This window comes from Pelophylax lessonae (assembly GCF_965119305.1).
Source record: "Pelophylax lessonae genome assembly, chromosome: 3".
NCBI lineage: Eukaryota > Metazoa > Chordata > Amphibia > Anura > Ranidae > Pelophylax > Pelophylax lessonae.
The window spans coordinates 427138027-427165550 of NC_138770.1; the positions used below are offsets into that span (position 1 = coordinate 427138027).

At 40.4% G+C, this 27524-nt stretch overlaps 1 protein-coding gene across 1 annotated transcript; it reads right to left on the reverse strand.

Moving 5' to 3' along the window:
- Positions 1-26313, reverse strand: TMEM244 (transmembrane protein 244; the record flags this gene model as incomplete). The annotated part of the gene is made up of 6 exons (XM_082252483.1): positions 1-95; positions 4299-4343; positions 11394-11519; positions 13550-13623; positions 17294-17379; positions 26281-26313. The coding sequence occupies 6 exons, from the start codon at positions 26311-26313 to the stop codon at positions 1-3; spliced, it is 459 nt and encodes a 152-aa protein (XP_082108609.1).
- Positions 26314-27524: the final 1211 nt, after the last annotated feature.

Genomic DNA, 27524 nt, shown 5'->3' on the forward strand with positions numbered 1-27524 from the left:
TCAAAAGTCATCCAGGTCTGGATAAATGAAATTGTCTTTGAAAATAAGATAAGCCAAGATTTGTCCTCCAAAAATCATTGACATCAATCCCAGTCCTAAAGAGGAAAAAACATAGATAACACTGGTTTAAAAGCCAAGCTTCGGAAGACATGACAGCGAAACTACTTACTAATGTCACAATAATGCCCTATTTTGCATGAATGCAGGAAAGGACTGGGCCAGGGAGCAGGGGGCAATTGCCCCCTGGGCCATCTTTATGCCCCATAAAAAGGCCGCAACACTTCTGCCACAGACATGTCTAAATTTTTCTGGTCAAGAGAAGTAAAAAAATCCCCACCACTGACCTACTGAGTGTGGGTTGAAGACAAGGACAGAGTGCAGCCCGTCCCCCAGCATGGATGGTGTTAACTTTGTTTGAGTAGATGCCAGTTCCATGCCCCACTGGATACTCTCCTGCAGCCCCAACCAAGCTTTCCCAGCTCCCCCCAACCGCCCCCTGCTGGCCAGGTTGGGAGCCCAGATTCAGTCGGTGAGTAGAGAGTACCTGGAGCGGAGCTTCAGCCTGGAATGGGGGTCAAGAGGAGGCCTGGAAGAGGAAGAGTGGGGCCGAATCGCTGCACCATGGACCTCTGATTTGTGCTTGCCCCCTGGGCCGAAAGTTGCCAGTCAGCCCCTGCATGAATGTAACCAATTAAAGTGATACTAAATATGCACTGTTTAATTTTTATTATCCCTTACATTTCTTTATATGGATGATGGTACTGTAAATATTTTAATAAAAAAACACCTAAGTACCTTTTTCCTAATCAATATACAGCTGTCACATAACCCAGCTCTCTCTCAGCCTGTCTGCAGGGTAACATAAGCAAGAGGAGCCTCTACTCCTCTGCTGCTGATCACATGTTCAAAATAAACAAAAACAGCCTTTGGAATGCAGAGTAAAAAAAATAATAACAATAATATCACTTTATATTGATAATCCAACCTGTTTTATTTGTTATACAAACATATATTTGAAATCAAATTTTTATTATTTTTTGGCAATAGCATGGTGTGGGTGGATTTCTGCCAGTCACAGGTGCATCATGCCCCTCCAGCCTGTGTCTTAGAATAAAAGGGAGGTGAAGTCTTCATTAATCTACATGTAATATCTTGCTCCCATTGTGTTTACCTGGTTAGTGGACATGGAGGAGAAGGGGGTGGGCAGTCATTTACCACTGTGTATATGCCCACATGTGTGACTCTTTAGTCACATGGGCTGCTCAGATGTGATAGGGAGGAAATGCTCAGCATAGAAACACACTGAAAACTGAACATTAATATAGGGACTTGGATTGAAGGGGGAAATAGAGAGCAGTGGGATCAACCAGGTTTTTGCAGAATACAAAAAACAAGTCCCATAGTGACTAAGTGAGTTTGAAAAACATATAATACACCATGTATCGATAGTTTATTATGTGGGTTTAATGACACTTTAATAATGATAATAATTTCAGTGTGGTATTATTTAATTCCCATTAGCAGGGTTCTGCACCATAGACTGTTTGCATCACTTTTTATAGGGCTGTCAGGGTGTTTAGTCTTCATGAATAAATTGCTGACATGTTAGGAAATACAGCAATTTTAATCACTTTTCAAAAAACTGCACCTTTAATCATTACACAGCTTATCCAGGATTCCAAATGAATGATGAGCGATGCCACGGCCACCTAGACAAGCAGGTCAGAAGCTGGCGGCTAAGATAAATATTTTTTTTATTTTAAAGGTAATTCTTTTTTACCTATTGTTTTAACATAGGAGCTAATAAATAGCAGTACCTTCATGAAAGGTATCTTAAATAATTAGTTATTTTTATCAAGGCCAATTGAATTAAACAATGGCTTGTACAGAAAGGCCAGTTATGTAGTATATGCTTTCTATAACTGATAGCATTATTACTAATATCTCTCTGATTTTTTTTGGAATTGTTAGCAGTACTTCAAAGATATTTAAATGCATGCCATAAATTAAGATTGTTTTTTTTTTTTTTTTTTTCAGAAGAGCTTTTAGAAATTAGATGTCTTTTTAACAATATCTTTAAAAATAAGGCATATTACAGATAGCCACCCTTCAAATATGCTTAACCATTTTACCACTAGAGGATTTTGCTGTCTTACGTCTGGGCCACTTTTTGCGATTCGGCGCTGTGCGACTTTAACGGACAATTGCGCAGTCGTGCAATGCTGTACACAAAATTTACGTCCTTTTTTTCCCACAAACAGAGCTTTCTTTTGGTGGTATTTGGTCACCTGTGCGATTTTTACTTTTTGCGCTATAAACAAAAAAAGAGCGTTTATTTTGAAAAAATAGCAATATTTTTAACATTTTTTAATATGAAATTCCCCCCCCCAAAAAAATGTAAAAATCTAAATTTTTTTAAATTTTTGGCCAATTTGTTTTCTGCTACATATGTTTGGTAAAAAAATTCACAATAAGTGTATTTTGATTGGTTTGCGCCAAAGTTATTGCGTTTACTAACTAAGGGAAAGATTTGTCATTTTTGGTGTTTTTTTTTTTAACGAGTAATGGCGGCGATCTGCGATTTTTTTTGCAGGACTGCGACATTGCGGCTGACAGATCGGACCCTTGACTGACATTTTTGACACTTTTGGGGGGACCAGTGACATTACTGCAGTAATCAGTGCTATAAATATGCACTGTTACTGTAAAAATGACACTGGCAGGGAAGCGGTTAATTTTATTGGAGAGGGAGGGGTTAATGTATGCCTGGTGCTTACTGACGTGTGTGGGGGGAGGTGACTGAGTGAGTCAGGGACAGATCGGATGTTCAGCTATGCTGAACACTGCGATCTGTCACTCCCTTTCACTTAGGAGATCCAAGAAAGGAGAGAGCGGCGCCAGCTTAGTATAGTACAAGTTTATTTAACACTGTTAAAATTGGTGACTCACTGTCCGAGGTTGGGTGAGACCGGTACACAAAGACTGTTAGGGTCATCCATCTTCCTCTTCCAGGATAGTGGTCATAGGAGAAGGTGGTGAGGTTCCAGAGGTATAGCCGAGCCGCTGTGGGGCTGCTAGTTGTCACTGGCCGCGGCGGAGCATGCACAACAGGGCTCCTTGTACAACTTTGTTCCCCCCCCACACAGCCCCATAACCCCCCCCCCCTCCCATCCACCCACATTCCTTGTACCACCTTAGGATATTAGAAGAGCGCCATGACACCCCCCACTTTCATGTCTGTACTTAGGAGATCCGCCCGCTCTGTTTACACAGGCGGGCAGATCTCCAAACTAGATTCCCCGACGATCGGGGAAGAGCAACGGCGATCGCCGCCACTCCTCCCCTGGCCTGACTCCCGCTGTGAATGAAAACAGGGGGTTATCGTCGCTAGACGATAACAAACCACATTGCTGCAGTAGCAGCAACGTGAGCAGACGTTAAGTGGTTAATGGGTATGTCACTCAAAACTAACACCTTTTTAAAAGTCAGCAGGACTTTTGAAGGGAGATCTTTATGAGACACTGACCATCCCCTTTAACATGGCAGTAACATGGCATCCTTGGTTTAAATCCATGCAATGGTACCAAACAACCACATAATTTGCACCCTGATGGAACATTTTAACAATACTGTAGTAGGTAGAATAGGCCAGGTGACAACACTGCTTGTCATAAAGCTAAGGATGTGGGTAGAGCCTTGAGAGGGAGGGAAATTATTTAACAAAAAAAAAAAGCAAAATTATTTAACAAAAAAATATATTTTTTTTTCAAAATATGATTTAACAAAAATATTTTTTGCTGTGAGAGCAAATGTACCAAAGTCAACCCAAAGAACCTAAAGCACAACTCCTGAAATATCTTTCTTTTAGTTTTTCACAGAGTGGGGAAAGGTTAGAACATTTGCCAGTTGTATACTAAGGTTTCTCTAACAATTAGAAAGATTTTTATAATTTTATGTGTAGTCGCTATTGTGTAGAGACAGTATGTGAACAAAATCTATCCAACGCAGTATTAAAACATTTTGTTTAAAGTAGGTTGGGTAAAGCTGAGCACCGTTTCGTATTTATTGTTGTGTCCCTATTAGGGAATTGTCCTCACTTCTGGTTTGGCCATCAAGAAATCAAAGTGAGGGGGAAATATACCCAGGAGAGACACAGACTACAAAAGACTGACAGAAGTTCTTATCCTCCCCTTCCCAACTAAAAAAAAACATGTTTTAGCTAGAGTTAGGTTATCAATGTTCAGTTGCTGTCACTGCTTACATGAAATATCCAAATTAAGGGCCAAAGAGAAAATTACCTAAAGAGATCCACCAATGTGTCATGCTAGGAAGTTGCTTCATAACTGCAGAACAAACACATGTAAATAATTATTGGTATGTTTTTTTTTACTTTGAGTTGTTTTCTACATGATTTTAAAATGAAATAATTCATGCACAATGTTTGGGGTAAGGTGGGAATTTCAATTTGAAATTGGCTCAGACCCATGGGCTTTTACTTTATTAGCTGTGTCAGGGGTTGCCAAACTTTCTAAACAAAGGGCCAGTTTAGTGTCCTTCTGGCTTTGGTGGGGCCAGACTATGATCAGTGGCAGTGGAAAATGCCCCAGTGTCAGTGGGAGTAAACAATGCCCCATAATTGGTTTTAGAACAATTCTCCTGCGCTCGAGTGAAAAACAGGCCAGAGGGAAGAGGAATATTTCAGACTTGAGTGGAAAAAGCTTGTGGTCTTGCTGCCCCCTCAGGATCAAGGGTATCTGAAACCAACTAGGGAACAACAACAAAAACGCCTGCTCCCATTTAATCCCTGGCCTCTCCAGAGTGTGGTTTAGCAGCATTTTTTTTTGGCTCTGAGAAACGCGTCAGCCTAGACACAGCAGCCTCATGTGGCACACGGCATACCATTCAGCACAGTGCGGTTCCTTGGCTACCTTGGAGACTTTATGTGTATTATGTTGATGTGTGTCCATTCACACCTGCTTTGTGAGTATAATGTATACTTTCTAATATTTTTAATAAAATATTTAGTGGTAATGCACTAGGTCGGTGCGCCCCTTTTCTTTTTGTTGTTGTTCCATAGTTGCAGGGAATAGTGCCCCATTGTTGTTATTAGTGTTAGAAATAGTGCCCCATTGTTGGTTATCAGTTTCAGAAATAGTGCCCCATTGTTGGTATCAGTGGAAAGAATAGTACCCCATCTTTTTTGTCAGTGAGAGAGTAGTGCCCCAAGGGCCAGATAGAGGCAAGCAAAGGGTCATGTCTGGCCCCCAGGCCACAGTTTGGAGACCACTGACCTAGGTAATGAAATGGGTTCAGTTGGTAGTAATATTAAAGAAATTACTGAATTCTTTAAAGTGATTTTAAAGGTTCAAAGTTTTTTACCTTCATGCATTCTGTGGATGAAGGTAAAAAATCCTTCTGTATGCAGCAGCCCCCCAAGCCCCCTCTAATACTCACCTGAGATCCCTCTCAATCCAGCGATGTGCAAACAACTTAAATAACTTTGTATATTAATATTGCATACATTTAGTATATAATCCAACATAATGTATTGAGATTTACAGAAAAGTACTGTGTACTGTCATTTAAAGCTTAAAAGGGAACTTTACCCATAACAACTTGATAAAAAATAATGTTCTTTAGCAAGGAACATACATTTTACATTACTAATTATGCTACCAAAATTAGTGTGTGCTGTAGATTGCCTCAAGCATTCTTCAGTTTCCTCTTGCTGGAGGCTGCCATTTTGTTGAAGCCCAGAACCCCTGAATAGCAGAAAATCATAAAGCGGAACTAAACCCATTGATTTAACAGTTTCAAAAAGTAGTTACATTCCTGGAATGTCAGGATTGCTAACTATCAACATTTGCTTGTGTCCTCAACCAAACTGTCAAACCATCAAATGACTGGCTTCATACCTGATCACATGTGAAGCACCATGGAAGTTGCAGACCAAACAGAAGCAGCTTCCTTGGCTGTAAAGGATAGGAAGGTTTAATTCCACTTTAAAACTGTCAGCAGATCGGTGTCTATAAACCTGGCAGTGCCTAAAAAGGGAGAGCAACTGAGCATGTGCAGAGCAGGGTGAGACAGTGTATTACTGGATTATAAACAGTATAGACACCTATTTTTTATGTTTTACATTGCTATACCTGCAAAAGGGGCCAACCTGATGTGATCTAGCAGGATTAAATTTTCTGACTAAAGTTCCACTTTAACTCTGGGTTTCTTGTGACTGTTTGGACCAAGCTGATCCAAATTAAGTATTTGCTTTACTAACAGATGCTCCTGCTGCCAGCACTATATAAACCGTATATAGCATTAGTGATGCATTTTGGCAGGGGTATGGGGACTTTCTGCCCCAGAACAAAATTCAGTCAGTCTAAGTGTTGAACCAATGGCTCCTGCTGCTGTGTCTCTGTGTCAGGAACCATGAATCAGACTGAGATAGAAAATGCAGTTAAAATCACACCTTTAATGCAATGGTAAAAAATGGTACAGAACAGTAAACGTAGTCAAAACATGAGCCAGGAGTCAGAAGCCAAAATGGGAATTCAGATGAGCCAGTGATCAGGAAATTAGCGTAGTCGGAGTAAGAGGAACATGATCAGGAACCAGAAGGGATGTCAGTCGGGCAAAGTCTTTCATAGTAACACAGCAGAGAAACTTCAGAAATGTTGACGATTAACCAACAGCTGAGCAGCCTGAGCACAGAGAACAGAGCTGCTGCAAGCCCAGCCCTGACACTCAGCCAATCAGGAGGGACAGTCCCGGACACGAAGGTCTCTCGTGCAACATCGCTGGATAAAGATGGTAATTATTAGGGGGGGCTGAAGAAGGCTATTGCACACAGAAGGTATTTTTATCTTAATGCATAGAATGCATAAAGATAAAAAAAAAAAAAACCTTCTGCCTTTAGAACCACTTTAACTGGGACTGTTGTTAAGTGCACCAATGATCTTAAATAGCCCCAACGATAGCTGGCAGAAGAACCTCTGAAAGGACTGCCCCTCCCGTAATAATTATTCTGCAAGCCCCATTTGTTCCCTATACTACAATCCTTCTATTTTTTGGGCCAATGCACACCCAATAGGTATTGGACTTGCAAATATAATTGTGCTCTGGCAGTATAACTCCAGCACTCGGCAGCTTAAAATGTATTACTGCTCACTGCTGAACTTGTGGCCTTGCTACTATTTGAACTAATCTGGACGCTAAATGTCATCTTATGCCTAGTCACCACTGTTAATCACTTTTTATGCTAAATTGTGTTACCATTATTATTCAATGCTTGCCTAATTACCAACCATATAGGGTGACAATATGGTAAGTTTGCCTTTACTACCTGGTTTGGTGCCTATTATCTTTGATATAACCTACTATTAGGTACTACAGTAAGTATCACTTGTACATTTCTCTGATATTGTATGTTTGTACACTTAACCTAGATTGTCAGAGTTGGCTGAGGATCTTGAGAAGGTTGAGAAAAAGAACAGGGGACCCATCCTGTCCAGCAGCTCCTATGGGCATAGCACTATATATTACTGCTTGGTAAGCACTGTTCCCTGACAATTATTACCAAATTAATTTTATCAAGTCATTATTAAACAGCTCTAGCTACTAACTCAGTGGAATTCAACAGCAACTCACCCATGCAGACTATGGAGACTACAACAATTTAGCAATGAGACGTAAAGAGTTAGTGAATATAAGTATCAATTCTGACTCATATATTATTGAAGATGAAATGCAAGGTCTTATGATGGCCTAACTATGATGAAGTGCTTCCTGTATGAAACACATTAAAGCCCTTGCAGGCATTTAAACTATGTATTCTTGTATTTCAGTCCTCAATAAATTCATTCAGTGTTCATCTATACATTTATTCCATTACAGCATCTTTTTTCTTAATACAAATAAGCAAAATACAAAGGATCAGATGCCACAGAAAACACTGGAGTAGGGTACACATTTGTCCCTGGGTATACAGATATGTTCCCTCCACAGCTGAACTCCTAGAGCCCTGTTGCAAAATGTGAGCATCGACAGACCTACAATAAACACAATTCCTTCATACAGTATAGCAAAATTGTAACTAGGGATGAAGTTTAAGTTGATCACTAGTTCAAGACAAACCCTAGTCATTCACTGTTCGGAAAAAAGGCAAACTAATACAGCTGATTTCTGCTTTAGCAACCAATGACCAATACTCTACTTCCTAGCTTTTGAACTATGGTCAGGTGGTTAGATGGGCCATCTATGGGTCATCAGATGGTTAGATGGGTCTTATGTGCCAACCCTCTCCCAATAAAAGATAGGGTTCTTAGAGTTGAATGGGAGAGCTGACAGTGTGTGAATAGGTAAAGATAATTGTGTTATGCAGTGCCAAATTGTGGTTCATTTTGTAGGGAGAGATAGTTCCTACTATACAATGCTACACAACAGGGGTCCCCAGACTTTATAAACAAAGGGCTAGCTTACTGTCCTTCAAACTTTGGGGGGGCTGGACTGTGGCCAGTGGGAGAAGAAAATGTCCTGGTGTCAGTGGGAGGGAACAATGCCCCATCATTGGTATTAGGGCGAGTAATAGTGCTGTCTGATATCATTGGTATCGGTGGGAGGAAAAATGCCCCATCATTGGTGTCAATGGGAGGAATAGTGTCCCAACATTGGTATTATTGGGAGAAATAGTGTCCCATCATTGGTGTCAGTGGGAGGAAGAGTGCCCCATTCTTGGTATTAATGGGAGGAATAGTGCCCCATCATTGCTGTTAGTGGGGGGAATAGTGTCTCATTGTTGGTGTCAGTGGAAGGAATAGTGCCCCAATGTTAGTGTCAATGGAAGAAATAGTGCCACATCATTGGTATCAGTGAGAGGAATAGTGCCCCATCATTAGTGTTAGTGGATGAACAGAATCCCATCATTGATGTCAGTGGGAGGAACAGTGTCCTATTATTTGTGTCAGTGGGAAGAATAGTGTCCCACCATTGGTATTTGTGGGAGAAATAGTATCCTATCATTGGTATTAGTGGGAAGACTAGTGCCCCATCATTGGCGTCAGTGGAAGGAATAGTGCCCCATTGTTGGTATTAATTGGAGGAATAGTGCCCCACTGTCGGTATCAGTGGGAGGAATAGTCCCTTATTGTCCCTGTCAATGACAGGAACTATGTCCAACTGTTGCTGATGATGGGGGGAATAATGCCCTGAGGGACGGATTAAAGTAAGTAAAGAGTCAGAGTCACATCCAGTCCCCGGGCCAGTGTTTAGAGACCACTGCTATACACTAAGGTATAAACTACTGTGTTGTCTTACTGTAAATTGCAGTGTTGTGGGCTACAAATAAATGTGTCCACCGAACTGTATTAACAATGAATAGACTCAACTGTACCTTATTAGGACTACCTGTGATGCTGTCTGTGAGAATCACACTGCTCCATAACACCACATCTCCCAAGCATGTATTTGAAATAATTGTTGTTTTATCCTGGTAGGTGTGAGGAGGAAGTGAACATTTGTAACGTCCTGCTCAGACCACCAGTGGAATTGTGTTGGATTTTCAAGACCAAGGGGGAAAAGAGGGTAGTAAAGAAAACATATTTTTTAGATCATTCTCAGCCTTAATCTACTCTTACCACAGCATTAACCAGGAGCTGCACGACTGGACAAAGAAAAGTTATATATTGAAAACCTGAAATACCAGCTAAAGGCATACTGTCCAAATACAAGAACTGTGTGCATTCTGACATGTTGTTCATCTTGTAAATCTTCTAGATATCCTTGCCTTGTGTATGTATTTCAAATCTGTCCAGTAATCCAGCATGAAACTCCTCTTGCACGTTGCCTATGAACAGGAGTTTCCTGAAATTCTGCTACTCTCTCTCCTTAGGCAGAGTGACTGGTTTTGTATCCCCCAATGTTAGTTTTCTGTAGTGGGTTGACCTGCCAGGCCCCTCCCACAGCTCTGCTCAATGCACAGGCTATGTGCTTCACATCAATGATATCACTGCTACAAATACAAGGGAATATCTTAGTTTGCAAGGCACACAAAGTGGATCAACACCTTTTGTAGCTATATAGAAATGCATTAAAATGAAAACTGTGTGCCCAGATTTCAGTTTTAATGTATGAATTTAAAAGGTTTCCTCATTTCAATTTTTCATGCAACAATGGCTGTGGCAAAACTGGTATAATGTCCTTTTTCTAAATTTTGTGCTAGTCTATTGTTGCCTACACTACATACTGTATTTTTCACCGTATAAGACGCTCCGGAATATATGACGCACCCAATTTTAAAGGAGGAAAATCTAGAAAAAAAAGATTCTCAGGTCTTTGCTGTCCTCAGGGAAAGTTTTGAGGAGTTTCTAGTACTCTGCTGATGTATAATCTGTGTGTGGAGAGCCAGGCTGAAATAATCATACAAAGCGCCAGTCACATGACATAAGGGTACGTGTTTATCACCTAGGGGGCTCACAGAGGTGCAATGGAGGTTTTTACCATCCTGTTTGTCTTGCCTTCACTGTCTGTGGTAACTGGTAAGCGGGTTCGTTCTTATGCTGTGCTGCCTGGAAAGCTGCTCCGCTCTCTTGCTCTGGCTCCCGCCCACAGCCCGCCCACCCACACTGCTCCAAACCAATCAGCATTGCCGCTCGCCCCTGCCCCGCTCGCCTCGGCCAGTCAGCAGCATAGGGAGGTGACACACACACTGGAGCCGAGACAGAGATGGTGGCCAGTGTTATTTGAATACTCCCGAGTACCAGCCGCGGCCGCCGGCCACAACACTTACTTTAATGGTTAGTTTAATGGTCGTTAATGGGGCAGTTTTAATGCAGGCAAAATGTGTATTTGTCATATAAGACGCACCAAGTTTCCCCCCCCCCCCAGTTTTGGGGAAGAAAAAGTGCGTCTTATACGGCGAAAAATACGGTACTTTTGAGAGTGAGGCTCCATTTACACTACAGTAGTTCAATTTCAGATGCTACTTGAGTTGCACAGAATGGCATGACAATGGAAATCACATTGTTTTTAATGGTGCCCATTCACATAAATGCAACTCAGCACAGAGCAATTTTGGAAAAGGTTCCTGAACAACTTTGGTGCGATTCCAGTGCAGTTCTGGCCCCATTGAAAATGCAAACCATATTCAAGTTAAGTCCATAATTGCACTGAAAATCTGTTTAAAATTGGATCACAGTTGTGTAAACCTAGCCTGAACCAAGGGCCAGTCTTTAAGCTTGAAAAGAAGAGGTTAATCACTCTGGAAATAGTTACAGTATATGTTTCCCATAATAACACAGCAGGAGCCTAGAAAAAAATCCTAATCTGGTATGAAAACCAGTATACTAAACAGGTAGATCTTTTCCTTAAAATGTAATAAGAAGTAGAGTTTGACTTACCCAGTGCTGTTATCCCTACATGAATCACAGTAACTGTACATGCATAATCCCAAATCCATTCCTCAACAATAAATACAAAAAAGGCACTGCTTATAAGGAATGTCGTCTCCAAAGAGATCAAATTTCCTGAGGACAAAACAATTGTGAAAATTGCAAGACTTTTATGACTAAGAAACCTGTAGCACTTTCAAGACTTGTCAAGTTTCAGGGGAGAATGATCTACTTACCTTTTCAAAAGTTTTATTGGGAAAAAAAAAAGTTGAATAGTCTACCTTTCAGTTTGGGGGGACAAGGGGACTTTTCAAATTGTGATTAAGATAAATAGAGGGTTTTTATGAAGAAAAAAAACGAAACAAGTACTCCCTGAGTTCCAGCATACTTTATTAAATGATATTTTAAAGGAATAGAGACTGATGACTTCAAAAAGTGATTGCTCACAAAATCTAATGAATAAACTCTGCTTACTTTACCCGATCATGTCCTATGGAAATTAACAAAATAGGAGTTTTACACAGAAGACACCACATTATTTATTGAATTAAGTGAATGTCCACATTGCAAGGTAAACACTAACTTTGCAAAGTGAAGTTACACTTTTGCATCAAATTAGCCTGACTTCCTAAGTACCTAACCTTAAAAATAAAACACATTAATCAAGCTGTCCAGATATTAAAATGATCTTATGTTGCTGTTGTTGTTTTATTATTATTATTACTGGATCTTGAATGTACACAGAGCTGAGTGTTTTTCTTTCCTTCGGGGCAATTTGGATTAAAACCACCAACAATTATTGTGCAGAAAAAAGAATAATGTTTTGGACAAGGCAGCAACTAAGGGACAACAGCAACCAAGGGACAAGAAAGCAAGAAAGGATGGACAGGGTAATTACCACTAAACTTTATCAATTACATCAGACTCTCCTGTTGCACATTATTCATTAATTTATCATCCTTCTTCACTTGTTCCTGCTCCAAGTCATCTTCCTACTATTCCTAAACAGAGACTTGAATGGGGGCCAGATAACACAGTGATCCGGGAAAATTTACAGCTTTGGTTTAATTTGATTATCTGCCACTGATCACCAACATTATGAACCAGTAAGGCTTCCCTTGAATTTGACTGTGTATAGGCTACAAGAGGCAAAACTATAAGGGCTTGAGTTTGCTTGAGTTCATAAGTGGTTGGATCACTTGATAAAGAGAAGCAGTAATGGAGTAAGAGTAAAGCTTGGTTCACACGACTAGTTTTTGTCCTCTGACAGCTTTGGTCAGAGCCGCTGTACTAACAATCCAACGTTAGTGTAGAGAACTCCCCAGTTGAGCTGTTATGTTCTGACAGGCCCCCCCCCCCACCAGAACACTCCGATCAGTGCTCTCAGATGTTGGCTGAGAACACTGGCTGGGAGTGGGAGCCGGTCGGATCTAGGTTTTATAGCATGCTCATCCGACAGAAGCCAGCCAAACAGCTGTTGGACCAGTTGACATACACGCAGGCCGAATGTCGGGCAGTTTTTATTGAACCACTGTTGTCACCCGACGTTCCGCCCGCATGTACAGGGCTTTAATGATTTGCTATTATTCATTAATCAGTAATTGTTGTCCAAAGTCTTACTGGATGAAGCAGTAATAGATGACCCATTGTCATCTTCTTTACACAAGTGGTCAAATAGCAGTTACAATAAAAAAAATGAATTATTGAAAAACTAGTTTTAAGCTGCCACTTTTTAATATTTATTGTCAATAAAATTATGAAAACTATTTTCAGAAAGGCTTTTTTAGGGTTCACATAATGTGTTAGTTACATTTACCTCAGTATTATCCTTTCAAAAGATACAGCACTTTTACAACCCCATTTTGAACACAGTGGTACCAGTAGCCAACCGCTTTAAGTCCCTGCCTGTTAAATGATTTGACATAAATGGCCCCATAGACTTCTAATATGCCATCTAATTGAATTCAAGTAAAATGCAGGGCCCAGACTTGGTGGGTATATGGTACTGCTGTACTGACGGAATTTTTAAAGTGTTTTACTGCAAAGAGCAAAACAAGAAAGAAGGTGTTATTCTACAAACGTGTGTTGCACATCCTTCAAAGCTTTTCTCAGTATTTTTTGGAGTTCTTTTTATATTAGAATAAATGTGAAAAATTCAAAGTTACCTAGGTACTTTCTATTTGACCAGGAAGGCGTGGTTTTAAAATCAAAAGGTCCAAGTTCATCAAAATTTTCCAATCTGTAAATATAAGGGAAAAGGTAACTCATCCTGAGAACATAAACAAGTTAAAATGCCACATTCCAGACTTGACCTACATTGAGTACATTTATGAAAAACGATATTATTCATTTTGTCAATTGGTAAACTAGTAACCTGTTTTTATATGATCTGATTACTTTTTAAAGCAGGTTTTTTGCTATTTTTTTAAATTAAATTGTAAGTGAACTTTTCATATCCAACAATTTTTAATGCTGACATAAAAAGCTGAAAGATTACACATAGTGCTGGATGGACACTTGAGTAAGGAAGTGACCTGCGGCAAAACAGTGGGAGGGGTGTAAGGGGTGCGATAATACTGTACACTGACACTGTACTAATGACACTGGCTGGGAAGGGGTTAACATCGAGGTGCAATCGAGGGGTTCATTTTATGTCTAACAATGTGTAATGTGTGCTGCTTTTACTTTATAATCTGGCTGTTTTGTCTCCCTGCTTTACAGGGAGAATAAACACCCATTGCGCTGTGCTTATGCACACAGAGTTCTGTGTTTTTATAAACACAGAATGCTGTCTGTGATTGGACACAGCCAATCAGCTGATTTCAGCCAAACTTGTCTTGGCACTGGGCTCTGCTCTGGGATTCAGTCTTAATTTACTGGGACTCTAGGATTTACATCAAATCTCCGCATGGTCCTGCTGAATTCAGTAGGTATGGGAACAGAAGACAGGTATTTTAAAAATTAGAATCCCCAGCAAGTGGCTGCTTAAGCTGCCTTATGCTGAGGCTGGCCCTGACCGTATTCAACTTCAGTGTAAAGTAAATGAAAGACAGGCTTAAGCTCAAATCCTCTCCCATCAGTCACGCCCTTCTGACATGTTTCTCCCACATTGAGCCTAATCTTAGCAGTCACAGATTGATGTATACCCAAATAAGGTAACCAATGGTAAAGAACAAGGCTACGCAGAGCCCAGATGAGGTAAGTATGGTATACAAAAATTGTTGCTTATGGAAGAAAAGAACATAAAAATAAACGAAAAAAGAACCACCAACACAGAAGCATTCACACAACACCCAACACTCAAATCAGTGCCACTCTCTCCCTCCCTTGCTCTGATAAGGAGATAGATGCCCAGTAAGAATTTTTGGCAATAAAAATTACATGATAGAGGAAGACATTTGTGACGCAGTAACATTCCCCCCAGAAAGAAACCGAGATATCAAACCATGTCTGCTAGATTTTACAGAACGTCTTAGGACAGGCACCTCCTTGATAAATCAATTTAAATTTAGGTATTTCCCAATTTTCTATTATGTATGCATCTTAACTGTAAAATAAATCAAACATTTTTCAAGTAAAGTACACTGCATATTGTATATTGAAATAGTATGACTGATGTCACTGTAATACAAAGCAGAGAAAATGCGGTTCTTGGTCTAAAATTTTCAAAGTGCAAACAGTTTAATGAACCAAGCCCATTATTTCATTAATCAAAGATCATCCGCATAATGTCAAGCATGTATGACTAATTTATTATTTTATGCACCCAGATCAAACTCATTGCCATTTACTAATTACAATTTATAACCTATTGTACATATGACCTTTCAATGGCTTCTTCTCTTTGGCAGGTGGCCACAAACATTTCATCCATGTTGCTTAAAACTTCTATGGACACATTTACAGTGCTCAGAATACTCAAGCAGAAAATATAAAAATCAAATCTGTTATTAATTAGTTTAATGTTTTTTCCTAACAAAATAAAACAGATAAAAACATTTTGGAAACATATCCTGCCAAACAACTGGGCACTGCAAAATATGTTCCTTAACTTAAAAAAAATACAATGCACTAATGAAGAAAATGTTTTGTTTTCACAGAATGTAACTTTATGTTTTTGGAGGTCTAGGGCGCTACTTTAAATATCTGTTTTATCTGTGGTACAGTGCAGGGGGCAGAAATGGCAGCTCTAAGATTACCACCTTTTAGTTAATGGATAATCAAACAAAATAGGGGTTATTGTTGTGGCATAGTTAAACTATTGAGATTTAATTAATAACAAGAATGCTGAAACATAGGAAGGTTTTTTCTTAACAATATGATAAGCAACATTCATTCTTTCACCTGAAGCTAAAGTAGCTTAAACCATCTATCTGTCTATCTGTCTGTCTGTCTGTCTGTCTATCTATCTATCAATCATTTTCAGCTACTTATAAGCTGATATTTCACTGTGCTTGTTGTGTTCGGACCTTGCTTTGTGCACTGGTCCAAATCATTTGGTGGAGGGGGGATTATGGTGTGGAGTTGTTTTTCAGGGGTTGGGCTTGGCCCCTAGTTCCAGTGAATGGAACTGTTAAGGCATCAGCACGCCAGGGCATTTTGGACAATTTCATGCTTCCAACTTTATGGGAACAGTTAGGGGATGTCCCCTTCCTGTTCCAACATGACTGTGCACCAGTGCATAAAGCAAGTCCATGAACACATGGAGAAGTGTGTTTGGGGTGGAGGAACATGACTGGCCTGCACAGAGTCCTGACCTCAACCCCATAGAACACCTTTGGGATGAATTAGAGAGCAGAATGCGAGCCAGGCGTCCTTGTCCCCATCAGTGACTGACCTCTCAAATTCTGAAAGAATGGTCAAACATTCCCATAGACACACTCCTAAACCTTGTGGACAGCCTTCCCAGAAGAGTTGAATTGGGTCCTAAGTAAGGAATTAAGCAAAACCTCTTCTTTCCTGATCAAGCGTGTTGATCCCCCTACACACAGGGGATGCTCTAGTATTTGTTCTTTCTTTTAAAGAAAAAATTAACATTTAAAAAAATGGAAAAAAGAAAACAGAAGTAGACATTTACCTATAGGTAAGCCTATAATAAAGTGTAGTGTACTGTTTAGGAGATATTTACATTACATGCAGCCAGTGACATCACTGGTGCATGCGCTCTGAAGGAACGGCCATGGGTGCCGTTTCTTCCGAGCCCTGTGCTGTGAACGGTGGCTCCCACGTGACATCATCGCGGCTCCGGCCAATCACAGCGCTGGAGCCGGCAAACCCGGAAAAATTTCGGAGAAAATGTCAGCTGTGTCAGCGATGTGTGGGCACCACTGGAACAGTTTCATTCTAAGGTAAGTATTACATAATGACCTAGTATGCAATGCATATGCCTTTGTCTTATAGGGTTGTTTTTTTTTTTTTTTGCAGAGTTTACAACCTCTTTAAAGATATGATTTTAACATGAATAAACTTGTCTGTCCCATCCGTACCAGTGACATCCGCCAAAAAAATTGGGATTTAGATATTAGGCTTCTACAGCAAAAAATTATAAATGCACATTTCATTAGCTGCAAAAATTGTGCATTTATTATTATTTTTGTAAAAAGGTGAACTTATCCTTTAATATCTCACATCTAGGCCATAGTCTTTAAAATAATACCTCTGTGGCAGTTTACTTCCTTGCACTAAATGTTTTAATAATAGATATGGGTTTTAGGATGCATATAATAGCTGTAAAACACATAGAATCGAAGTAGTAGATCTGGCAGTAAAAGTGAATTCTGCATAACAACCCATAAATATCTGTTCTTCACTGTTACTAATATTGTAGGTACAGCATATGATATAGCACATTCTCTGGTGTTTCATTTCACACTCTACACCAATTGTTTTAATTTTTATTTAGTACTTACCTAAGTGCCAGGACACATATGGTGTAGGTGAAATAATACACTGTATAGAATACAACAGTGCAAATACAAAGGTTCTGAAAGACAACCTGCCAGAAACAAATATTAAGAAATTTAGATCTTACTTGCATTTCAAATATTCATACTATGTATATCTGCTAGGGTTCTAAGCAATGTCCCCACTGTGACTTTAATGACCATTTTTTTAAGACTAAAGCCTCTTGCATGGTGGACGTTTAACCCGTATGCATCCAATTCCAGCCTTTTAATATACCTAGAAGGCACAGGTACAGCATCCAGCCCAGCCCAGATAGTCTTCCTGGTCACGATTGCAGACTGACAGCGGTGAGAGGCGGCAGTGCGAAGGACGGTCTATGTGGACAGCTTTACCCCGGAAGCCTGCATACTTAGATGTGCCTCTTTTAATCATCAACCATGTGAGTTGCTAAATGTTGAACCTTCATTAAATGTAGCCATATTGCTACACTTAGAGGCACCTCTCTTCTCTTTAGTACTCAGTTGTAATGTGACGTTACTTGTATATCAAGACATTGCTTGTTTCTCAAGTCAAAATTTTGTTAAAAAAATGTAACTCTCAATCTAAGGTTTTACTGTATACAAATAATTTCATACATCGAACACATATGATTGAAAGTAATACTTTTTTGAAAGGTGCTTATTTTTGAATTTTCAAACATGGTATATGAAATTGTAATATTTCGAGTACAAAAGTATGAATACCCAAATAAGGTAACCAATGATGAAGAACAAGGCTATGCAGAGCCCCAATAAGATCATCATGGTATACAAAAATTGTCGCATAGGGAATAAAAGAACAAAAGAACCTAAAGATAAAATAAAAAGAATCACCAACACACAACACTCAAACCGCTCCACTTTCTCCCTCCCTTGCTCAGATAATAAGACAGATTGCCATTATGAATTATTGGCAATAAATGTTACATGAAAGTGGAAGACAATTGTGATGTAGTAACATCCCCCCAGAAAGAAGCCATGACTGCCAAATTTTATAGAACTTCTTAAGACAGGCCCGTCCTTCAAAAAGCAACCTACATTTAGGTATTTCCCCATTTACCAATCGGTAGAACTGCTTCACTGATGGGGGGACAGCACTCCTCCAATTTATCAAAATAACCTTAGGGGCATAGAAAATCTATTCAAAGAAAAGTACTTGTATCGTAAAGAATCCCCAACAGTCCCACTTCTGGAGTTTGTGAATTTGGAAATTGCAAAGTGATTTCAAAAAAATAAAATAAATCTTGCCAAAAGGTTGATAAATAGGGCAGGTCCAAAACATGTAAAAGATCTGCGTCTCCAAGCCCACAATGTGGGCAAAAGAATGCCGATCCAATTCCCATACAGGCCAACTTAGCTAGGGTATAGTGCAAATTATGGATGAACTTAAATTGTATAAATTTATCAGTAGTACTACTAATATCTTGAAAACAAACCTCAGTAGCCTCATTCCAGCCCTCTTCCGTAAGCCCAGGAACCAGGGCCAGCCATTTCCCATGAGAAGTCATGGAAAGTATCACTTATAAGTATCAAGTATCCCCATAGCAAGCTGCTTGCTGTGGGGGCACTTAACAGGAGGGAGGGGACAGGAGCAGCAACAAGGGACCCAAGATCAGGAGGATCCAGGCTGCTCTGTGAAACCAACTGCACAGGGGAGGTAAGCATAACATGTTTGTTATTTAAAAAAAAAAAAAAAGAGACTTTACAATCACTTTAATTCATAAAGAACATTTTTAAAAACACAAGCAGTGTCTATATAGTAGCCTAAATGTTATGTTTCCATCAGTCTGATACTGTAAATCAAATTATTATCAGCAGCATAATAGTCTCTGTGGAAAAGATGATATTGGCCATATGTCACTTATCTCCCAGGTCAGTTTATACCACAGAACTGCAATCCACTTTTATAATAAAACAGCCAACTGGTCACCATATGTGCTTTCCCACACTTTAATATGTCTTGACTATATATCATCAGGGCAGCATAAATCCATTCAGTTTTTGATGAAAATTAGAATGTACATTCCCCAAGCACCATTATGCTTAAAGTGACCCTAAGAGATATTCTTATTCTCCAAAAATAATCTATAAACATCTACTACTTAATTGCCCTGTAATCTATGTTTGCGTTAAATCGTTTTTTTACTATGTTTTTCTGCCCCCTTGTTACATCCTCTGTGAGATTCAGAATCTCTCCTTTTTCCTGCAAAGTACTACAAATCCCATAGTTCATAGCTCATAGTCCATTGTCCCTAGTTCATCTCAGGAGCAAGCAAGGGAGGGTGGCTACATTTCCACATACAATGGGCCCATTGAGAATGAACATAACCTCCCTCTAACAGAAAGTCAGATTACAGCAGCATAAAAAAAAAGAATTTGGAGATTTGGAGAGTAAAAGGTACATTTTTTGGGGGGTAAGATTACACACAGGTTCATTTAAAACTGAGGAGTGCAAAATCAGGTGCAGCTCTGCATAGAAACCCATCAGCTTCATTTTTTGTCAAAACTTAATTGAACAAGCTGAAGTTAGACGCTGATTGGCTACCATGCACAGCTGCACCAGATTTTTCACTCTCCAGGTTTTAGTAAATCGACCCCCACTTGTTTTTTTTCAACTAGAGCTTAATGTCAATTTAATAAAGTGATGACACCTGTTCATGAGGTAGCTAAGCAATAGGTGCAGATAACGGGAAATGTCCTTACCGTAATTTCCCTTTCTTGATGCACTCCATGGCAGCATACATATGGGTTAACCCTGCCTCCACTCCTCCCCTATATGACCCCTCCCCCATCAATTTTTGCTCTGGGCCAGAGACCGCGTTCCGTAACTAGCCTACTCATGACTCTGGGAGGGAACTCCTGCTGCCATGGAGTCCATCAGGAAAGGAAAATGATGGTAATATTTGATAGGAGATTTTCTGTTTTCCTGACATACTCCATGGCAGCATACATATGAGAAATAACTAGCCATACACACCAGAGTGGGCAATTAGAGAACAAAAGAAAAGGGTTTAATTGACACTGTCACCAACATTTCTTGCAAAGAAAAAAATAACAGAATATAAAGAGGCGGGCTCTACACAATAATGAGCCATAAATGTATTGATCGGGGACCACAAGGCTGCTCTACCGATTACATTAGGAACCACATGTTGCAAAGCTGCCCAGGATGTAGACACACTCCTGGGCGAGTGAGCGATCACCATCCCCAAAGGAGCCAAGCCCTCAGCTCTGTGAGTCTGTCGGATGGCCCAGACAACCCATGCCACAATTGTCCTAGATGAGGCATGTTTCATTTTGTCCTTTCCAGCAAAAAGAATGAACAGGCATTTTAAAGCCTGAAGGAAGCTGTAGCTTTTAGATTTAACTTCATAATATCTGAGGGATTCCTAGAACCAAAGGAAGACACTGCTAAGATTCAAACTCAGGATTCCCTGTTTACTAAACATGTACTTTTATCAACTAAGCCACAGCGCGACCTCTTCCATGTTTTAAGGACGCAAGTTAGTACTCCAAAGGTTAGTAGAACAATTTCCTGGTTCCCATGAAAGACTGATGCTCCTTTAGTAATTGAGTCAAGAACAGGTAAAAGCCCCGGTCGATCTGGAAAAACGTAAAGAAAAGTTCTTCATGACCAGTGAATAAATGACCAGTGAATAAATCTCTGAGGCTTTTTATGCCAGGAGAAAGGGGAATATGACAGAGAGGCCTTTAATGGAGATAGCCCTAGAACACTCTGTTCCAATTCCCAAGAGGGAGTTGAGAACAAGAGGGAGATTCCATTTGGAAAACCTCTGCTTACTCCGAGGTCTGAGCCTAGTTGCTCACTTGAAGAATTTTTGGACAGGAAAAGATGTCTTGACCTGAAAAGGCCGATAAAGCTGATACTTGTACTCTGAGGGAGCTGACCGATAGAGCCAGCTCTAAATCCAACTGGAGGAAACCCAGAATAATTATAACTTCTAGATCACTACATGATCCATCAGCAGCAGACATATATTGCACAGACTTTGACCAGATTTTCCTGTAAACTTTGTTTCTGTTCACTCTCCTTGCATTCAAGAGAGATGAGATGACTCTGGAGGAGAAGCCTAGGACCTCCAATCTCTAGAACCAGACCATCAGATGTAATTGTGCTGGTCATGGATGTAGAAATGCACCCAGTGACAGAAGGTCTGGCCTGATGAGAAGGGGCACTGGGTTCCAGGAGCTGAACAGTGCTAGCAAGGGGAACCATGGCCTAAATGGCCAATAGGGCATCACTGCCACTACTTCCACAACTTCTGTTCAGGGTTTTCGTAGAAACCCGAGGATGACCAGGACTTGAGGAAAAACACAGGACCCGCTGCATTTCCAATGATTAGTCAGGGCCCTGAAAAAACCTACACATGTAGAGACCGTTCAATGTTGTCCAACTGGACTCTGGAAAGAAAGTCTGTTAGAATATTCTGGACTCCGGGAACATAAGTCTCTAAGATGTAGGCTTGATTCTTCTGAACCCAAGACATAATTGGCTCCACTTCCTGTAATAGAGAACAGGCTGTGAGTCCCCCCTTGTCTTTTAACGTAGGAGACCGCCGTAGTGTTACGGACACACACCAGGCTTACCCTGCCTGGTAGTGCATGGGTCGGCTCTTGTTGTCGGCTGACCATGTGGAACCCACTTTGAATTTACCTGCCTCATGCTATTACTGGATGATACATAGTTGGAACGTCTGGCTTTGTATAAGCTACAGAATATGTGGGTATATAGTGCCCCAATGAGATGCCCCCACACACATGGTTGTATGCTGTCATTGTGGTATATTGAGCAGCCACCAAGGCTTTTGTGGGGTAAAAGCTAGTAGGATTCCTAGCATAGGTGCGAGTATTTGTAGATGTATCCTTATACCTTGAAGATTACAGTATCATTGCCTCGATATGGCTTTGTGATCATTACCATGGAAGCTTTATATTGTGGTCAGCCTGATTGTTCGGTCCACCAGTCTGCTCTATCTGCTATGATCTGATTCGCAGTGGGGAATATCGGTCTGTCTTGGTCTCTCTTGCCCTGAGGAAGCCTTGTGTGAAACGCGTCGGCTTGCTAGGAACCCTTAGACTGTGCTCCATCAGAGACCCCAATACCATCTTCTGATACCCAGTATCGGCATTCCCACACGGGAATTTATTTCTGTACATGCGTTTCTTTCTTGTTTTATATACGTTATGTATGGGAATTTTTCCCCTTTGATGCACATTTTTTTTATCTAAAAAGATGTGTTTTATACAAATTGTGTGATATCTGTCACCCTCCTCCTCCCATTGGCCTTGAAAGCCCCATCTTTTTCTCTTTTTTGGAATTATTTATAGTTAGGGGTATGGGCCAAATATCACGGTAATTTGCTATCAATAGTATATGCTTATTTTTACCTCAGAGTGAGGCAAATTCCCTGAAAACTAATCTGAGATGAGGAGGACTTCTGGTGGACCATGCGTGTCCTGAAAAGACCGCTTTGACATTCCAGTTCCAAACTCAGTAGCTTCTTGGATACTGGGGGTCAAGCTTTTAACATACTTCTGAGGGGATATCTGGCCTCTTCACCAGCTCTTCCTAAAATCCAGACCTGGTCTGTAAAAACACCCTCGCACACTCTGAACTTTGTCCTCTATACTGTGTCGTCTTCCGGCCTAGCAGGTGCCGATCCTGAGGCAAGACCCAACTTGCCAACTGTGGCTCGGGTTACTGTGCTGTCCAGCTTGCCAAAAGATGAAGCTGCCTTAAAGGGATCTTACACTAGGCTTGTTAAAGGCTGGATCAGCAAGCTTAGGCCCCAGCCATAGCACTCACTTTGCCGTAAGGGAGCAAAACCCACACCACTATGCAGATGATGTCAATAGGAGCCTCACCATGGAAGGACACTAGCTCCAACTCCTGAACTACCGAATTTCTGAAAATGCTCTTGAATACTCCTTCCACATTTCCATCACTTAAAACATGGCCACATGAGCCCAGGCCGACTTTCAGGTAATTTGCTGCATCTTCCAAGGAAGAGCAACATGCTTGCTTGCCTCATCAAAGCCTCAACAACTAGAGAAGCAGCCTTTAGATTCTTATCTCTGAAAGGATAGAGCGTGTCCATCTTGCTCAGAAGGGAGGTATATCTCACGACCTTACTCCACTCATCCAAAATGATGTCCCTTATTTTCGTTAGTAATGGGAAATTAGAACACTCTCTCTAGAGGTGCTTAAAGAACTTCCTATTGCTTTGCAGGAGACTCTACAGGTTCTTACTCGTGTAAATGTCCCCTTCATTGCCTTGACCAAAGGCGTCAAATGGGCAAAGGGAATCATCTCACTCTGCCTCGCTTTCTGAGGTCTTCACAGATGGATGGCCTGGTTAGGGCGGTTCCAGTTCTTCCTAGCCATCCCTAGTGGGAGAACATGCTGTAACAGCTGTTGGACTTTGCGTGTGGCTTGTACCCCACACTTTAGAGGGTTTTCTGCACTACGGGCCTTACCAGAGATTCCATTTGCTGGAAATTCCCACCCCCTTTTCCAACTGCTTGGGCTTAGTATGACTCACACAGAGACTTGCCCTCTTGGACCTAAGGCCTGCATCCCCAGCAGGCTCCTTCCTTGGAGCGGCTGACAAGTGGTGGATGTGGTGCTTAAAGGAGGATTCAGAGCTTTTGTTATGAAGGCTGGACCTTGACGGTGACCAAGGACGACTAAATCTGGAAGAAGAATGTTAATGTAGTGACCTAATGAGGTCTTTATCATCTTGTGCTGTGTATTGTCAGTCTGACCTAGAAGGACCTAAAAACCTAAAAAGAAAACAAAATAGGGTAGAAAGCAAAGGTTTAAAAACCCAAAAGGAGTGCCCAGGAAAGCAAAGAAATGAAAGAGTTAAACACACCCTCTCATCCCCACTACACAATGCTGGCCACAAGGGGAGGCAGTGATACATCCGTGGTGTAGAAACTGCACAGACAGCCAACCTGCACAGCTGATAGAACCATAAGGATCAAACACACACAGGCAACACACATGGGTGTTATTTCAGAGAATATACCTGTGATGATTGCACACAGCATTTAGGGAAACTGCTGCAAGCTACCCATAGAGAAAACCCAATATCAACAGTACTGACCGCTGACTGAATTTCTCCACTGTAATGACACCATCGCCGCCCACGGTGCACATGTGCTGAGTCCCTGGGCAGGAGTAACCCATGGATGCCAGGCCGGAAAAAGAGAGCGGTGCCTTGGAATGCAAATGCACTCCCGCCACCATAGGCTTGAAGACACTAGAGCCAGGGAAGAAAAACAGACAAACACACGCAACTGCTGCAATGGAATATGCAAAATAAAAGTATACATCACCGCACACGACATCCCCATGACCATGCCTGGATCCAGAAGACGCTGCTGCAGGGGCCCAGGGCATTTGTGGCCACCTGCTAATAGCAAGGCTCTTAGGCTGTACTGCCGCTTTGCCTGCCAATGGCCAAGCTTAAGATCTTCATGGCAACGCATCCATTGCCCTTCTCCGTCCCGCTAATAACTGGGGATTGCTGGAGACTCCACATGGCACTGAATCCATTGCCCTTCTCCACTCCGCTAATTGCTGGAGACTGCTGGGGACTCCATTTGGCACCGAATCTATCGCCCTTCTCCACCCCGCTAATAGCTGGGGACTGCTGGAGACTCCCCACATCTTCCGGGGCACAACTTGCCGAACAACCAGGCCTCAATCGGCAGACACTTCATCCAAGGTAAGACTTCAATCATTCTGGTCCTTTGGAGGAGGACAAAAAAGGAACGCGGCCTGTGGCTCAGAGCAAAGATTTATGGGAGTGGGGTCCTAAAGGGGAGGAGTGGAAGCGGGGTTACCCCATACGTATGCTGCCATTGAGTTTGTCAGGAAAATAAATTTGTTTAAAAGTAGATGAAAAATATATGGAAATAGTTTGATTTTTGAGAATGCTGTGATAACTACTGTATTGCACTGAAATACTTTAGCAATGGTAGTGGGTAGTGATAAATAGATCTCTCTGCCTGAAAATAGATTTGCACTGAATCGAGAAGATCTCTGGCAATAGCATGATCACTGCAGATTAGTGATCCACTCTATCATGTGCCCTCTAAGGGAATTGGTAAATGTTTTTTTTTTTTTTTAAATTGTAACCATTCCTTATTTGCGTGCTGTTGATAAAAAGCCCAATCTTCATCTGGCACCCAACCTCTCTAACCATTTAATGGTCTTTAAGTCATGATGACATTTTTCATTTAGAAAATGCATGTACTACCATGACTGTATAACAGACAATCTGGTATGGACACTCTTACATGAAGAATGGGGTGTCCCAATGCCTTTAATGCGGTGTAGGAAATAGAAGTTAATTGGAGCCCTTCACGTATAGCTGGTGACCTGCAGTGTAAAGTTCTATCATAACTGTATTCATCGCATTCAAATTTTAAAACATTAGTTCCCATGTTTAGAAAGATTGCTGGAAGTTTCATCACCATATCTAAATTTGTGATTTCAAAGTCAGAATCTTGTCTGCTACATCGTAAAGAGCTGTATGTAAGGTGCCAGCTTGTTTTTTTGGATGGTATAGGCCGGAAGGCATTTCAGTTATAGTTTTGGGATAAAACTAATAGATTTACAACAGTAACCAATAAAAAACAGGTACACATTTACTGTAAACAGAGAAGCATATGTCATATTCTGATTGCAATAAGTGTTTTTATAATTATTTTAAAATCCAAAATGTTTATATGAAGTAGCTGAAATGAATGACATTAATCTAAAAAAATTGAAATACATGTTGACAATATAAAATTGTAATATATGTGATATTGATAAACTATTTGTATTACAAGCAAGCTAATTTAATAGCATATGTTTTGCTAAATAAGATAAAATATCTTGTTACATTTGTCTATATATATTAAGCATAATGTTGCTTTACCTTAGTATCAGATACTTGGATCTTGAGTGCCATCAGAACATATTAGAACGTGTAGAAACGTGGTGTGTAGATTCATAAACTAAGCAATGCATTCTCTCTGTGCTGCTACAATGAAGGTTGTGTATCTTGCCAGCTAAGCAGGATTGAACCAGCAAAGTCTTAGACCATCTGCTACTAATCTGTAAAGGAAAAGTCCATGCTATTGGCAGTTCACTGGTGAACTAGAAATCATTCTATGAAGTTGTCACAATAAAACATTCTTTATTTTAATACATTTAACATTTAACTTAAATATTAAAATAAAATTATACAGTATCAATAAACCAGTAAAATACCGCATTTAAACTTTTTGAGTTAAAATGGGAAATGCCATTTTTGTCTTGTATTACTTGTCTTAACCACTTTAAGACCGGAGGATTTTCCTGCTTAATGACCAGGCCACTTTTTTCAACTTGGCACTTTAACTGACAATTGCGCGGTCATGCAATGCTGTACCCAAATGAAATTTACGTCCTTTTTTTCCCACAAACAGAGCTTTCTTTTGGGGGTATATGATCACCTCTGCGCTTTTTATTTTTTTGCGATATTAATAAAAAAAGAGCGAAAATGTTGCGATAAATTTACATTTTCTACTTTGACAGTTAAAACATATCCAATATATTAAATTTTTGTCATATATTTAGGCTAAAATGTATTTCGCTACATGTCTTTGACAAAAAAATTCTCAATGAGTGTATTTTTAACCACTTTAAGACCGGAAGATTTTACCCCCCTTCCTGACCAGGCCATATTTTGCGATTCGGCACTGTGTTACTTTAACGGACAATTGCGCGGTCATGCGACGCTGTACCCAAATAAAATTGATGTCCTTTTTTTTTCCTCATAAATAGAGCTTTTTTTTGGTGGTATTTGGTCACCTGTGCGATTTTGAATTTTTGAAAAAAAGAGCGACAATTTTGAAAAAAAAAAACAATATTTTTTACATTCTGATATACAGTGGGTACGGAAAGTATTCAGACCCCCTTACATTTTTCACTCTTTGTTATATTGCAGCCATTTGCTAAAATCATTTAAGTTCATTCTTCTTCCTCATGAATGTACAGACAGCTCCCATATTGACGGAAAAACACAGAATTGTTGACATTGTTGCAGATTTATTAAAAAAGAAAAACTGAAATACCACATGGTCCTAAGTATTCAGACCCTTTGCTGTGACACTCATATATTTAACTCAGGTGCTTTCC